We start from the raw sequence: 17628 nt of genomic DNA on the forward strand, positions 1-17628 counted from the left end.
TCCAGGCCTCACCTTCTGGACAATGTCGCGGTGCCCGTGGCTGGCGGCGAGGTGCAGCGGGGTGTCGTCGCCGCGGTTCATGACGTTGATGCGCGCTCCTCGCATGATCAGCATGTCCACAATGTTACTGCGCCCTTCACGACACGCCCAGTGGAGGGGGCTGAAGCCGTGGTCATCCCTGCAATACACGGCCACAGTCAGCGAGACCCCCAGACCAGAGCCGCCACAGGAAGACCCCACTCACCCCTGGTTCAGGTCGTTCTCCGTGTTATCCAGCCACAGGCGGACGGCCACCGCGTTTCCCTTCGCGACACTGCGTGAAGATGTCGTCCATGGTAAGTGCAGTCACGTGTCCGGCCTGTAGGAGGCAGCAGCCGTTAGTAGGCAGGATTATGGCGGACAGACAGGTAGTGTGTGGAGGAACGTATGGACCCCACGGGATCTATACTGCCCAACCCCCCGTATAGACTTACACACCCCGCTACAGGCAGACTATACGCAGCTAAGCTTCTCGGCAGAAGAGCTAGCACTCCGATCTCAGATATCACATGACGTGCTGCAAAACATTACAATGAGGAACTTCACATCGGCTATCAGTCCTCTACATCGCCACCCAAAACTAGCGCCATCTAATGGTCAACACAGCCACTCCGCTGATATCACATATGCAGCGTCTGTATCAGCCCCACCGCTATCATACGCGCACACAGAATATATATCTATACAGTACCTCCTCCACACTGTATACAGGACAGAGGGCAGTATACATCTATACGGTACCGCCCCCACACTGTATACATGACAGAGGGCAGTATACATCTATACGTACCGCCCCCCACACTGTATACATAACACAGAGCAGTATACATCTATACGGTACCCGCCCCCACACTGTATACATGACAGAGGGCAGTATACATCTATACAATACCGCCCCCAACACTGTATACATAACAGGGCAGTATACATCTATACGGTACTACCCCCACACTGTATACATAACACAGAGCAGTATACATCTACATGATACCTCCCCCACACTGTATACAGGACAGAGGGCAGTATACATCTATACGTACCGCCCCCCACACTGTATACATAACACAGAGCAGTATACATCTATACGGTACTACCCCCACACTGCATACATAACACAGAGCAGTATACATCTACATGATACCTCCCCCACACTGTATACAGGACAGAGGGCAGTATACATCTATACGTACCGCCCCCCACACTGTATACATAACACAGAGCAGTATACATCTATACGGTACTACCCCCACACTGCATACATAACACAGAGCAGTATACATCTACATGATACCTCCCCCACACTGTATACAGGACAGAGGGCAGTATACATCTATACGTACCGCCCACACCTGTATACAGGACAGAGGGCAGTATACATCTATACGTACCGCCCACACACTGTATACAGGACAGAGGGCAGCATACAGCTATACGATACCGCCCACGACACTGTATACATGACACAGGGCAGCATACATCTATATGGTACGGCCCCCACACTGTATACATGACACAGGGCAGCATACATCTATATGGTACGGCCCCCACACTGTAAACATGACACAGGGCAGTATATATCTACATACAACAGCCCCCACACTGTATACATATACATCTATATGGTACCCCTCCTCACACAGTATACAGGGCTATATATTATAATAAGTGCTGCGGAATATGTTGGCGCTATACACATACAGATTATATATATACACACACACACACACACGACACAGGCCAGTATACATCTATACGATACCTCTCCACACACTGTATACATGACACAGGGCACTATACATCTATAAGATACCCCTCCACACTGTATACAAGACGGAGGGCAGTCGACATCTATATGATACCGCCCCACACTGTAAACATCTATACGGTAACGCCCCCCACACTGTATACAGGGCACAGGGCAGTATACATCTATATGATACCACCCCCACACTGTATACAGGACACAGGGCAGTATATATCTACATAGAACCCGCCCCTACACTGTTACAGGACACAGGCCAGTATACATCTATACGATACATTTCCACACTATATACATGACACAGGGCACTATACATCTATACGATACCCGCCCCACACTGTATACATCTATATGGTACCGCCCCCCACACTGTATACAGGACGGAGGGCAGTATACATCTATACGATACCGCCCCACACTGTATACATCTATATGGTACCGCCACCCCCACACTGTATACAGGACGGAGGGCAGTATACATCTATACGATACCGCCCCACACTGGTATACATCTATATGGTACCGCCCCCCCACACTGTATACATGACACAGGGCAGTATATATCTACATGATACCACTCCCACACTGTATACAGAACACAGGTAAGTATGAATCTATATAATACCGCCCCCACACTAGATACAAGACACAGGGCAGTATACATCTAGGCGATACCCCTCCACACACTGTATACATGACACGGTCGTATACATCTATGCGGCACCCCTCCACGTACACTGTATACATGACACAGGGCAGTATACATCAATGCTATACCCCTCCGCACACATTGTATACAGGACACTATACATCTATATGGTACCCCTCCACACACTGTATACAGGACACATGGCAGTATAGGTCTATATGATACTGCCCCCCGCTGTATACATGAGAGGGCAGTATATATCTATGTGATACCCCTCCACACACTACAGGACACAGGGTAGTATACATCTATGCGGCACCCCTCCACGTACACTGTATACATGACACAGGGCAGTATACATCAATGCTATACCCCTCCGCACACATTGTATACAGGACACTATACATCTATATGGTACCCCTCCACACACTGTATACAGGACACATGGCAGTATAGGTCTATATTATACCGCCCCACGCTGTATACATGAGAGGGCAGTATATATCTATGTGATACCCCTCCACACACTACAGGACACAGGGTAGTATAACATCTATATAATACTACCACCACACTATACATGACAGAGGGCAGTATACATCTTACATCTATGTGATACCCCTCCACACACTACAACCTCGCCCTCCACCGCGCCAAACAAGTCTACTTCACCTCTCTCGTCTCCTCACTATCCCACAACCCTAAACGGCTCTTTGATACTTTTCACTCCCTTCTCAGCCCTAAACCGCAGCCCCCGGTGACGGATCTCAGTGCTGTAGAGCTGGCTGCTTACTGCAAAAAGAAAATTGATGACATCCGTCAGGAAATAACTTCCAACCCCAGACTAGCCCTGACCCTAGTCTGGTCAGCACTGCATCTAGCTCCTGCTCACTGTCTGTACTCAGACCAGCGACAGAGGAAGAAGTCTCCTGCTCTTCTCTGCTCGCCCCACCACCTGCGCTAGCGACCCCCTCCCCTCACACCTCCTCCGCTCCCTCGCCCCTCACACCTCCTCCGCTCCCTCTCCCCTCACACCTCCTCCGCTCCCTCTCCCCTCACACCTCCTCCGCTCCCTCTCCCCTCACACCTCCTCCGCTCCCTCTCCCCTCACACCTCCTCCGCTCCCTCTCCCCTCACACCTCCTCCGCTCCTCTCCCCTCACACCCTCCTCCGCTCCCTCTCCCCCTCACACCTCCTCCGCTCCCTCTCCCCTCACACCTCCTCCGGTCCTTCTCCCCAATGGTCACCTCCCATCTCACCACTATATTCAACCTCTCTCTGACCTCTGGCATCTTCCCCTCTTCTTTCAAACACGCCATCATATCCCCACTGCTAAAGAAGCCGACTCTGGACGCGACTGATGCTGCCAACCACCGACCGATCTCTAATCTCCCCTTCATCTCCAAACTACTAGAACGCCTGTTTACTCCCGCCTTGTAAGCTACCTATCAGAGAACTCTCTCCTAGACCCCCTACAGTTTGGCTTCTGACCTCAACACTCGACAGAAACTGCCCTTACAAGGGTATCCAATGACCTACTGACAGCCAAATTGAGGGGCGATTACTCCCTACTGATCCTCCTTGACCTTTCTGCAGCGTTTGACACTGTGACCACAAACTCCTCCTCAGTATGCTTCGCTCCATCGGCCTAAAGGACACTGCCCTCTCCTGGTTCTCCTCCTACCTATCTGCCCGCTCCTTCAGCATCTCCATTACTGGCTCTACCTCCCCTCCTCTTCCCCTTGCTGTTGGGGGTCCCCCAGGGCTCGGTCCTTGGCCCCCTTCTTTTCTCTTCCCCTTGCTGTTGGGGGTCCCCCAGGGCTTGGTCCTCGGCCCCCTTCTTTTCTCTATCTACACAGCCCCTATTGGACAAACCATCAGGAGATTTGGCCTCCAATACCCCCTCTATGCTGATGACACCCAGCTATACACCTCTGCCCGTGACATCTCTGCACATTTCCTCCAAAACATCACTGACTGTCTGTCCGCTGTCTCTAACACCATGTCCTCTCTCTACCTAAAACTAAACCTCTCTAAAACTGACCTACTGGTATTTCCACCCTCCACTAACCGCCCTCCTCCTGACATCTCCATCTCAGTGTGTGGCGCATAACTCCCAGCACGCCCGCTGCCTTGGGGTCATATTCAACTCCGATCTCTCATTTACCGCCTACATCCAATCTCTGGCCCGAACATGTCAGCTGCACCTCAAGAACATCGCAAGAATCCGCTCTTCTCTCACCGTGGACACGTTAAAAACGCTCACTGTTGCCCTCATCCACTCCCGGCTCGATTATTACAACTCGCTAGCTGATCGGCCCCCCGCACCAGACTCTACCCTCTCCAATCCATCCTGAATGCGGCAGCCAGGCTCATCTTCCTGTCCAGCCGCTACTCGGACGCCTCTGCCCTGTGCCGGTCACTGCACTGGCTGCCCGTTACATACAGAATTCAATTCACACTCACCACCCTCATCCATAAAGCCCTCCACAGCGCAGCGCCCCCCTATATTGTATCCCTCATCCACAGTGCAGCGCCCCCTACATTGTATCCCTCATCCACAGCACAGCGCCCCCCTATATTGTATCCCTCATCCGCAGTGCAGCGCCCCCTATATTGTATCCCTCATCCAGAGTGCAGCACCGCCCTACATTGTATCCCTCATCCACAACAACTCCCTACATTGTATCCCTCATCCACAGCACCGCCCTACATTGTATCCCTCATCCACAACAACTCCCTACATTGTATCCCCCATCCACAGCACCGCCCTACATTGTATCCATCATCACAGCACCGCCCTACATTGTATCCATCATCCACAGCACCGCCCTACATTGTATCCCCATCCACAGCACCGCCCTACATTGTATCCATCATCCACAGCACCGCATCGCCCTACATTGTATCCCTCATCCACAGCACCGCGCCGCCCTACATTGTATCCCTCATCCACAGCAGCGTCCTACATTGTATCCCTCATCCACAGCAGCGCCCTACATTGTATCCCTCATCCACAGCACCGCGCCGCCCTACATTGTATCCCTCATCCACAGCACCGCGCCGCCCTACATTGTATCTCTCATCCACAGCACCACACCGCCCTACATTGTATCCCTCATCCACAGCACCACACCACCCTACATTGTATCCCTCATCCACAGCACCGCCCTACATTGTATCCCTCCTCCACAGCACCACACCACCCTACATTGTATCCCTCATCCACAGCACCGTGTTGTCCTACATTGTATCCCTCCTCCACAGCACCCGCGCCGCCCTACATTGTATCCCTCCTCCACAGCACCATGCTGCCCTACATTGTATCCCTCCTCCACAGCACCGTGTCGTCCTACATTGTATCCCTCCTCCACAGCACCATGCTGCCCTACATTGTATCCCTCCTCCACAGCACCGTGTCGTCCTACATTGTATCCCTCAGCCACAGCACCGCGCCGCCCTACATTGTATCCCTCATCCACAGCACCGCGCCGCCCTACATTGTATCCCTCATCCACAGCAACCGCACCGCCCTACATTGTATCCCTCCTCCACAGCACCATGCTGCCCTACATTGTATCCCTCCTCCACAGCACCATGCTGCCCTACATTGTATCCCTCCTCCACAGCACCACACCACCCTACATTGTATCCCTCATCCACAGCACCGCACCACCCTACATCCTATCCCTCATCCACAGCACCGCACCGCCCTACATTGTATCCCTCATCCACAGCACCGCGCCGCCCTACATTGTATCCCTCATTCCACAGCACCGCCCTACATTGTATCCCTCATCCACAGCACCGCCCTACATTGTATCCCTCCTCCACAGCACCGCCCTACATTGTATCCCTCATCCACAGCACCGCCCTACATTGTATCCCTCATCCACAGCACGTGTCGTCCTACATTGTATCCCTCATCTCAATCCATCACCCAGCCCGGGCTCTCCGCTCTGCTAACAAAACCAGACTGAGCGCCCCTTTAATTCGAACCTCTCATTCCCACCTCCAAGACTTCTCCAGAGCAGCACCGGTCCTCTGGAACGCACTACCAGAAAATAGCTGGGCAATCACTGACGCACTAAACTTCAGGCGTGTTCTAAAAACGCACCTATTCAGAGAGGCCTACCATATCCCCTAAACCAAACCTCTCTGTACCCCCCTGATAACATGCTCCCTGACCTACTGACTGTAATCCCTGCTAGCCGTAATCAACTGGAATTTGCAGTCATCCCGATTCCGCCACTATACGGCCTGACCATTGTCTGTGTGTATAGCATCCCTCACTCTCCACCCCCCCATACCGTGCCCATCTCCACCCCCCCATACCGTGCCCATCTCCACCCCCCCATACCGTGCCCATCTCCACCCCCCCATACCGTGCCCATCTCCACCCCGCCATACCGCGCTCATCTCCAGCCCCTTTACCTTCTGTATCCCCCCATTACTTGTAGTATGTAAGCTCGTTGGAGCAGGACCCGCACCCCTATTGTCTGGTTGGTGCCGGACCCGCACCCCTATTGTCTCCATCAGCTGATTACTATGTAACCGTGGTTCTGTAATGTTTGTATTGTCTTTCTGTATCCCCCGTCTATGTAAGCGCTGCGGGATATGTTGGCGATATACAAATAAAGAGTATTACTATATTACATGACACAGGGCAGTATACATCTATACGGTACCCCTCCACACACAGTATACAGGGATATATATATATTACCCCCCCCCCCCGCTGTACACAGGGCAGTATACATCTATACGGTACCCCTCCACACACTGTGTACATGACACAGGGCAATATATACACACACATATACAGTACTGCTCACACAGTATACAGGGCTATATATATATATAAAATACCCCGTCCCGCTGTACACAGGGCAGTATAGATATGTATATGTAGATATATATATCTACAGTGGTTCCCCAAAATTAAGACTAACCCTGAAAGTAAGCCTTACCCCTGTTTTCGGAGGAGGCTTGAAATCCCCCCCCCCCCCGACGAAAATAAGCCCTAGCCAAAACCGAAAACATCAATAGTCACCTGGCCAGCAGCATCTGAGTCCCGTATCCTCCGCGCCGAGGTATCCTCTTTCTGGTGACGGAGCTTTGAAGACCCCGCCTCCAGCAAACGAGCGCTGTGATTAGAATGACATCACTGAATGGCTGTGAATGGCTCATCGAGCGCCGGCTGTCATTGGCTGGCGCTCGATCCAATCACAGTGCTCGCTTTGCTGGAGGCGGGGTATTCAAAGCTCCGTCACCAGAAAGAGGATACCTCAGCATGGAGGACACAGCAGATCACCGCCGGAGAGCAGCAGCGCGAGGCACCGGAGCGCCGCAGACCAGGTGAGTATAAGCCCCACTCCCATCCCGAAAATAAGACCCAGCGCCTCTTTGGGGCAAAAATTATTATAAGACAGTGTCATATTTTTGGGGAAACATGGTACACATGGCGATATGTATCCATTCTATACTGCCCCCACACTGAATATAGCTACACGACCCCCCCCCCCACTGTATACGTGACACAGAGCGATATATCTATATGATACCCCCGTTCGCTGTACACAGGAAAGTAAAGAAATGCATGATACGGCCCCACACTGTATACAGGACAGTATATAGCTATGGGATACCCCCCACAATGTACACAGGGCAGGATATATCTATATGATACCCACACACATTGTACATGGCAGCATATATATAGCTATATAATACCCCCCCCCGCCCCCCCCCCCGCCCCCCACTGTATACATGACACAGGGCAGTATATATATCATACCCCGCTCCCACTGTACGCAGGGCGGTGTATATAATTCCCTCCACACTGTACACAGGGCTATATATATTACCTCCGTACTGTACACAGGGCAGTATATACACATGATACCCCCCCCCACTGTACACAGGGCAGTATATATATATACACATGATACCCCCCCCCCCACTGTACACAGGGCAGTATATATATATACACACATGATACCCCCCCCCCCCCCCACTGTACACAGGGCAGTATATACACATGATACCCCACCACTGTACACAAGGCAGTATATATATACACATGATACCCCCCACACTGTACACAGGGCAGTATATATATATATATATATATATATATATATATATATATATATATATATATATATATATGTTACCCCCACACTGTACACAGGGCAGTATATATATATATATGATACCCCCCACACTGTACACAGAGCAGTATATATAGATACCCCCCACACTGTACACAGGGCAGTATATATATATAATACCCACACACTGTACACAGGGCAGTATATATATGATACCCCCACACTGTACACAGGGCAGTATATATATGATACCCCCCACACTGTACACAGGGCAGTATATATATATATATGATACCCCCACACTGTACACAGGGCAGTATATATATGATACCCCCACACTGTACACAGGGCAGTATATATATGATACCCCCCACACTGTACACAGGGCAGTATATATATGATCCCCCCACACTGTACACAGGGCAGTATATATATATATATATATATATATATATATATATATATATATATATATATATGATACCCCCCACACTATACACAGGGCAGTATATATATATGATACCCCCCACACTGTACACAGGGCAGTATATATATATATATGATACCCCCCACACTGTACACAGGGCAGTGTATATATATGATACCCCCCCCCCCCCACTGTACACAGGACAGTATATATATATGATACCCCCACACTGTACACAGGGCAGTGTATATATATGATACCCCCCACACTGTACACAGGGCAGTATATATATATGATACCCCCCCACACTGTACACAGGGCAGTATATATATATATATATATATATATATATATATATATATATATATATATACATATATATATATATACATATATATATACATATATATATATATATATATATATATGATACCCCCCACACTGTACACAGGGCAGTATATATATATACACATGATACCCCCCACACTGTACACAGGGCAGTGTATATATATATGATACCCCCCACACTGTACACAGGGCAGTATATATATATATATGATACCCCCCACACTGTACACAGGGCAGTATATATATACACATGATACCCCCCACACTGTACACAGGGCAGTATATATATAATATACACATGATATCCCCCACACTGTACACAGGGCAGTATATATATATATATATATATATATATATATATATATATATATATGATACCCCCCACACTGTACACAGGGCAGTATATATATATGATACCCCCCACACTGTACACAGGGCAGTATATATATATGATACCCCCCACACTGTACACAGGACAGTATATATATATGATACCCCCACACTGTACACAGGACAGTATATATATATATGATACCCCCACACTATACACAGGACAGTATATATATATGATACCCCCACACTGTACACAGGACAGTATATATATATGATACCCCCCACACTGTACACAGGACAGTATATATATATATGATACCCCCACACTATACACAGGACAGTATATATATATATATATATATATATATATATATATATATATATATATGATACCCCCCACACTGTACACAGGGCAGTATATATATATGATACCCCCCACACTGTACACAGGACAGTATATATATATGATACCCCCCACACTGTACACAGGACAGTATATATATATATGATACCCCCACACTATACACAGGACAGTATATATATATATATATGATACCCCCCACACTGTACACAGGGCAGTATATATATATGATACCCCCCACACTGTACACAGGACAGTATATATATATGATACCCCCACACTATACACAGGGCAGTATATATATATATATATATATATATATATATATATATATATGATACCCCCCACACTGTACACAGGGCAGTATATACATATATGATACCCCCCCCCCCCCACTGTACACAGGGCAGTATGTATATATATATGATACCCCCCACAATGTACACAGGACAGTATATATATATGATACCCCCACACTATACACAGGGCAGTATATATATATGATACCCCCCACACTGTACACAGGGCAGTATATATATACACATGATACCCCCCACACTGTACACAGGGCAGTGTATATATATATGATACCCCCCACACTGTACACAGGGCAGTATATATATATATGTCACACCCCGCCCACACTATACACAGGGCAGTATGTATATATGATACCCCCACACTATACACAGGGCAGTATATATATATATGTCACACCCCGCCACACTATATACAGGGCAGTATATATATATATGTCATACCCCGCCCACACTATACACAGGGCAGTATGTATATATGATACCCCCACACTATACACAGGGCAGTATATATATGTCACACCCCGCCCACACTATACACAGGGCAGTATGTATATATGACACCGGCCGCTGTAATCAGCCCGCACTCCACACCTCACCTCACTGCTCGCTCCCGCCGCCCCGTTACGTGCGCGCTCCGCAGACACGTCACATTCCGCAGCTGGGCGTCGCTTCTGGGAGGAGTCTGCAGAGTTCTGGCCAACAGTGATCGAGCGTGGGCGGGACTTCACCTCCTCCAGCCAATAGCGTAGAGCTGGCAGAAGGACAGGGAGCGATAGAGATGAATGACAGGGCGTGCGAGGGCGGCACGGCGACCAATAGGAGTGAGCGCTATCTTTAGCTCCGCCCCTTACTAGAGCTGAGCTCATTGACCATATATAGGGAGGTGGAGAGAAGCGAATAGATCACGTGGTAGGGAATGCCTACCATCCCACGCATCGAGGGGAGAAGGGCAGTACCAAATGTGATATTGAGGGGAGACTAGAAGAGAAGCGGGTGTATGGTCACGTGAGGATGTTCCTGAGAGGAGTGTAGACCGCACCGGCCGTCTGCGGAGATTATACGTGCAATTATAAAGGCCACCGCTAGAGGAGCTCGCCTAGGTTCAGAGCTGCGGAGCAGTCCTCCGCCATTAGGAGGAGCTGGTCTGCTCTCACTGGCGCTCTACATCGCTTTGCTTCCTCTCCCATCTCTATGCTGCTGGCGGAGTGTCATGCGGCCATCCACCGCAAGGGGGAGCCGCTCACCAGAGCCGCTCTACACACGTGGTCACCGAGAGGAGCCAGAAGTAGGAGAAGAGCAGCCGGCGTGTAAGCAGTCCGCGGCGTCCGGTAACCCCCGCAGCGTAAGTAGTAGTCGCCGGCGTCCGGTAACCCCCGCACTGTAAGTAGTCGGCGCCGGCGTCCGGTAACCCCCGCACTGTAAGTGGTAGGCGCCGGCGTCCGGTAACCCCCGCGGCGTAAGTAGTCGGCGCCGGCGTCCGGCAACCCCCGCGGCGTAAGTAGTCGGCGCCGGCGTCCGGTAACCCCCGCACTGTAAGTGGTAGGCGCCGGCGTCCGGTAACCCCCGCACTGTAAGTGGTAGGCGCCGGCGTCCGGCAACCCCCGCGGCGTAAGTAGTCGGCGCCGGCGTCCGGTAACCCCCGCACTGTAAGTGGTAGGCGCCGGCGTCCGGTAACCCCCGCGGCGTAAGTAGTCGGCGCCGGCGTCCGGCAACCCCCGCGGCGTAAGTAGTCGGCGCCGGCGTCCGGCAACCCCCGCGGCGTAAGTAGTCGGCGCCGGCGTCCGGCAACCCCCGCGGCGTAAGTAGCCGGCGTCCGGCAACCCCCGCGGCGTAAGTAGTCGGCGCCGGCGTCCGGCAACCCCCGCGGCGTAAGTAGTCGGCGCCGGCGTCCGGCAACCCCCGCGGCGTAAGTGGTAGGCGCCGGCGTCCGGCAACCCCCGCGGCGTAAGTGGTAGGCGCCGGCGTCCGGTAACCCCCGCGGCGTAAGTGGTAGGCGCCGGCGTCCGGTAACCCCCGCGGCGTGGGTAGTAGGCGCCGGCGTCCGGTATCCCCCGCGGCGTGGGTGGTAGGCGCCGGCGTCCGGCAACCCCCGCGGCGTAAGTAGTAGGCGCCGGCGTCCGGCAACCCCCGCGGCGTGGGTAGTCGGCGCCGGCGTCCGGCAACCCCCGCGGCGTGGGTAGTCGGCGCCGGCGTCCGGCAACCCCCGCGGCGTGGGTAGTCGGCGCCGGCGTCCGGCAACCCCCGCGGCGTGGGTAGTCGGCGCCGGCGTCCGGCAACCCCCGCGGCGTGGGTAGTCGGCGCCGGCGTCCGGCAACCCCCGCGGCGTGGGTAGTCGGCGCCGGCGTCCGGCAACCCCCGCGGCGTGGGTAGTCGGCGCCGGCGTCCGGTAACCCCCGCGGCGTGGGTAGTCGGCGCCGGCGTCCGGTAACCCCCGCGGCGTGGGTAGTCGGCGCCGGCGTCCGGTAACCCCCGCGGCGTGGGTAGTCGGCGCCGGCGTCCGGTAATCCGGCCCAGAAGTAGTCCGTGGGGGCCCGCCCATTGTCACCCTGGAGTCCTCCCTCCCCCCGCTGGCTGCCGGCCCCACTTACTGTTGCTCTTCTCCTGCAGGGCCCACACAGACGCCGCCATGTTTGAGACGTGTGACTGGAACATTGAGGATGAAGGCCCGACCCCGCATCCAGCGATGGCTGAGAAGGAGAGACCCTCCGGCGCCTTGGAGAAGGTGCGAGGCTGTGGCAGTACACCCCAAAGGGGGGACCGTGGTGTAGGGGTCCGTGACGCTAAACTGACCTCCACCCGTGTGCTGCTACATGTAACCTACATATAACACGCTGACAGTGATTGGCTCTGATCATACTGATCCTGAGTGAGATCATATCTTCTCCGGTCACCCCCAGAGCTGCACTCACTATTCTGCTGCTATACCATGTCTTATCCTCCAGTCACCCCCAGAGCTGCACTCACTATTCTGCTGCTATACCATGTCTTATCCTCCAGTCACCCCCAGAGCTGCACTCACTCTTCTGCTGCTATACCTTGTCTTATCTTCCAGTCACCCCCAGAGCTGCACTCACTCTTCTGCTGCTATACCTTGTCTTATCCTCCAGTCACCCCCAGAGCTGCACTCACTTTTCTGCTGCTATACCATGTCTTATTCTCCAGTTACCCCCAGAGCTGCACTCTTTTGCTGCTATACCATGTCTTATTCTCCAGTCACCCCCAGAGCTGCACTCACTATTCTGCTCTTACATCCCGGCTTCTCCTCCAGTCACCTCCGGGGCTGCAGTCGCATGGGCTCCTTTCCGTTGTACGGGTGGTGTTAGGGAAGCCCCTGGGTGGTGGTAGGGAAGCCCCTGGGTGGTGGTAGGGAAGCCCCTTGGTGTGAGTGGGTCCCGGCTGCAGTCAGGTAGGTGCTCGCTGCTGCCCCCCACTGAGCAGGTAACATTGTGGTTCTGTTAACAGGAAACAACCAGCAGGAAGAAGCGTCTGAAGAGGAATCGTCACCTCATGGAGGTCCTGCGGACCCTCAACGCCCCCAGCGCGCTGTACCCCGACCTCCCGCTGCCGCCTCCAGAAGCCACACCCCCCAAGAGACGGAAGAGAAGCGCCCCAGGTCTGGTCACATGATCATCAGGGGGCTGTGTGTGATGCTACTGCCCCGGTACTAATACTCTGCAGGATGATGTCATGCGGCGGCGCAGTGATAGTACCGGGGGGTTGGCACTAATGGGGGGCAGAAGGGTGGTGTTTGTGGGTGCAGTGACCCTGTCTTCCTTTCTTAGATATGATGAGTCCCTCACCAACTGAAGATGCGAAGGAGCGCCCCCCGGTGTCCGGAGAGGGACTGAGCCGCCGGCAGTGGAGGAACAAGGTGAAGAATAAGAGGAGGAACCGGAACAAGTTCAAGGTGGTCTTACGGACGGACGGGGCGGGCAGCACTGGCAAAGATCAGGGAGAGGAGACTCTGCACCAGCGGGCAGACGGGAAGATGAGATCCCCACCGACCCGGGCAAAGCAGAATGGAGAGACCCCTGCAGAGGAAGTGACCCCTAGGGGGGGCTCTGTGCCCAGGACTGAACCTCAGAGGGCGACCCCAAGAGAGAGAGCCAGACTGCAGAAGCTGAAGAAGCTAATGCAACGTGAGACCCCAAAGACCCCCATTGAGGAGGACCACCAAGGAACCCCTGAGCAGCCAGCAGCTGATACCAGCGAGGCCAAGGAGGACCCAGCAGCAGCGCTGCGTGCTCGCATGGAGGTGAGGCTGACTTCTGCACGCTTCCGCTACATCAATGAGCAGTTGTACACGTCGGACAGTCAGGAGGCTTTCCGCCTCTTCCAGCGGGACCCCCAGGCCTTCAGCATCTACCACAGCGGCTTCTCCCAGCAGGTCCAGCGCTGGCCCATCAACCCCATCACCGGCATCATCAAGTACATCAAGAACAGGTCAGTGTGCCCTCCTGTGGTGTATGGCTCCCAGTGCCAGTCAGCTGCATGTAAAGCTGTCTCAGTGTCCGTTGACCTCAACCCTCTCTCTTCTCCAGGCCGTCTTCTCTGGTGGTCGCCGACTTTGGCTGTGGAGACGCTCTCCTAGCGCAGACTGTTAAAAACCAAGTTCATTCCTTTGACCTGGTGGCCCTGAACGATCGCGTCACGGTGTGCGACATGGCTGCGGTAAGATTGCTTTTACCTCCTTCCCAGCATGCCTCACTCTTGCCGGCGGGGTTTAGAGTGTGACAAGGTCCAATGTTCAGAGCTGTCTGCTGCCACCACTAGAGGGTGCTCTGGTGCATGCTGCAGACTAGTGGCTTCCGGTAGCTGTTGGGAGAGCGCGGCTCCACCTGTAGGAATATGATGTACAGCGCCGGCGGTCTCTACTGTCACGGTGACTGCGCTGTGTTCTCTCGCGGGACCCTCTCTTTGCCTGTCTCCATGGTTGTGTGGCTGTCTGACGCTCTCTCTGCCCCCAGGTGCCGCTCGCGGATGGGTCGGTTGATGTCGCTGTCTTCTGTCTCTCATTGATGGGGAAGAATCTTGGAGACTTTCTGCGGGAGGCGAACCGTGTCCTGAAGTTGGGGTGAGTCACGAGGTGGTCACCTCTCAGAGCCGCTACCGTGGGGGTCAGGTAGTCTGAAGACTGTCGGCCATCTTGGATGACTGAAGACGGGTGATATATCCCCGCCGCTCCTGGCAGTGGAGGTCACATTCGGCTGCGTTCCCACGGGAGGTATCCTCGGTGGAAATCTTGCAGTTTTGTAGCAGCGAAAAACCGTGAACTTTCCACCGGGAAAGCTTAGCTTCGTAACGCGCAGCACTTCGCCGCGGGTTTTGGCGCGGTTTAGCCGCATGCTTTTCTGTTGCGGCCGGTGCTATCGTAGAGAGGAGCATGGCTGCAACAGGAAAAAAAAAGCTGCTGCCGGGGAATAGGCGCCGGCTTTGCTGTGACAGGTTGGCCGTCCTGTGTGAAGGAGATGTTTGATGAAGGTCGCCCACACGGCCGGCCAGTCCCCGGATTAGCGGATGTTGCAGTATTCTCTATGGCGGTCTCTCTTACTGCTGCCCTCTCACTCTGTCTCTCTTCAGCGGGGTCTTACTCGTTGCCGAGGTGAGCAGTCGGTTTGATGACGTCAGACAGTTCCTCACCGCAATGTCCCAGTTCGGCTTCAAGAGCGTGAATAAGGTAATGTGCGTCGGCCGTGTGCCGCTCCACCCTGCGGCCCCCGCTGAGCGGCGCTACTCTGATGCCTAGCATTGATCCCTATTACTAGAGGAAGGGGGGGAGCGGTGTTGAACCCTATTACTAGGGAGAGAGGAGGGGGCCCACATTGATCCCTACTATGGGGGGGGGAGTTGTGTTTATCTCTCACTAGAGGTGGGGGCCACCTTGATCCCTATTTGGGGGGGGGGCACGGTTATCTCTTACTAGAGGAGGGGGAGCGTCCCTTCTCTGTGCCTCCTGTAATGTCAGGCTGGGCTGCAGTAATGTGCCCGTACTCCAGAGGGCGCAGTCCTGTCACTCAGGGATCATCCAGCTTCGGCTGTCCCTCAGTGGTGACTTGCATTTCATGGTCGGGTGGCTCCTTATCTAATCTGTAGTTGAAATGGCCCGCAGCGAGGGGGGGAGGGCGATCACCGGCTCGGGGCTGGTGGAGGTGTCACCGCCTGACCGCTCTTCCCTCGTGGAGTAACGCTGCGCTGGTCGCTGTCTGTTTTGTCTCCATAGAACACAGAGAACTCGCACTTCTTCCTCTTCGAATTCAGTAAGATAAGACGGGCGCGCGACGCCAGCAAACATCCGGGCCTGCAGCTGAAGCCGTGCTTGTACAAGAAGAGATGAGGGCCCGGGGCCCCGCCACACCCCATGGCTGCAGCGCTACAAATAAATTATACTTTGGACTCTCATTTGTTGTGCTGTGCCCCTCCTGACGCCGCGGCCTTTAGGTGCCCCGCCACTCATCCTGTAACGGCCGCCGCTGTCGTTTTTGATCCTCCACAATCCCTCTTTATTGCTTTTGGCCTCTGTTCTTGTCTCGGTTCCTTCGCAGCTTTACCTTCTGACTCTTGGCCTACAAGTGTCTGCGTCTTCTCAGGTCTTCCTCCCCTGGTTATCCAACATCCAAGGATATCATGATCACTGCCTCCTAAGGTCCCAGCCACCCTTACTTCCTCAACCATTCCCTCCCTGTTGGTAGAATTAGGTCCCAGATAGCAGATCCCCTTGTTTTCTCTTCTACCTTCTGGAAGATAAAGTTGTCACCAAGAGCGGATAAGAATCTGTTGGATCCATTACTTTTACCTGAGAGATTCCCAACAAATGTCTGGATGGTAAAATCTCCCATGATCACTATGTTGGGCTTCTTTGAGAGCTTGGCCATCTGATGTAGACAGAGTTCCTCCCTATCTTCTGGTTGTCCAGGCGGCCTATAGTAAATGCCTACAATGGTGTCCTTTCTGTTATATAGAGGGGATCTGACATGATGATCTATCTAATATCATGTAGGACCCCCCCCAGCAAAGTGCAGCACCGATTCTACAAGTGGATGGAAGGCATGTGGGGAATGTTGAGCGGTCTGGATGCCCCCACAGCTCCGGGGTACTTGTAGTATCTTGAAGGTGAATGCTCCACCATCCCATACATGCGTGATTGGTCTTATGTGGGGTGAACGTGCCGCCCGCACCATTCATAGAACTCTCCAAAATGCTCCTCCAACGCATTCTGATAGCGTGGAGCCTTATCCTGTTGGAACATCCCATCATTGTGGGGGACATGAAGGGCTAC

At 53.1% G+C, this 17628-nt stretch overlaps 2 protein-coding genes across 5 annotated transcripts in view; one reads left to right on the plus strand and one right to left on the minus strand.

The window, feature by feature from the left end:
• The window catches only part of ILK (integrin linked kinase), an 18188-nt gene extending 17854 nt beyond the window's left edge, over positions 1-334 (minus strand). The window contains 3 exon segments of the mRNA XM_066588934.1: positions 13-178; positions 245-303; positions 305-334. Coding sequence (XP_066445031.1) covers positions 13-178; positions 245-303; positions 305-334 — 255 coding nt within the window.
• Positions 335-11242: 10908 nt separating this feature from the next.
• On the plus strand, positions 11243-16751 carry RRP8 (ribosomal RNA processing 8). 4 transcript variants are annotated; one of them, XM_066588929.1, is made up of 8 exons: positions 11243-11659; positions 12960-13074; positions 13815-13965; positions 14135-14795; positions 14894-15023; positions 15320-15426; positions 15933-16029; positions 16573-16751. In XM_066588929.1, the coding sequence occupies exons 1-8, from the start codon at positions 11544-11546 to the stop codon at positions 16684-16686; spliced, it is 1491 nt and encodes a 496-aa protein (XP_066445026.1). In that variant the 5' UTR covers positions 11243-11543; the 3' UTR covers positions 16687-16751. The 4 variants fall into 4 exon arrangements, with proteins under 4 accessions (XP_066445026.1, XP_066445027.1, XP_066445028.1 ...); XM_066588930.1 differs by having other exon boundaries at positions 11244-11694; XM_066588931.1 differs by lacking the exon at positions 11243-11659 and adding an exon at positions 11981-11998.
• Positions 16752-17628: the final 877 nt, after the last annotated feature.

The sequence above is a fragment of the Eleutherodactylus coqui genome, unplaced genomic scaffold, assembly GCF_035609145.1.
Source record: "Eleutherodactylus coqui strain aEleCoq1 unplaced genomic scaffold, aEleCoq1.hap1 HAP1_SCAFFOLD_133, whole genome shotgun sequence".
Lineage (NCBI taxonomy): Eukaryota > Metazoa > Chordata > Amphibia > Anura > Eleutherodactylidae > Eleutherodactylus > Eleutherodactylus coqui.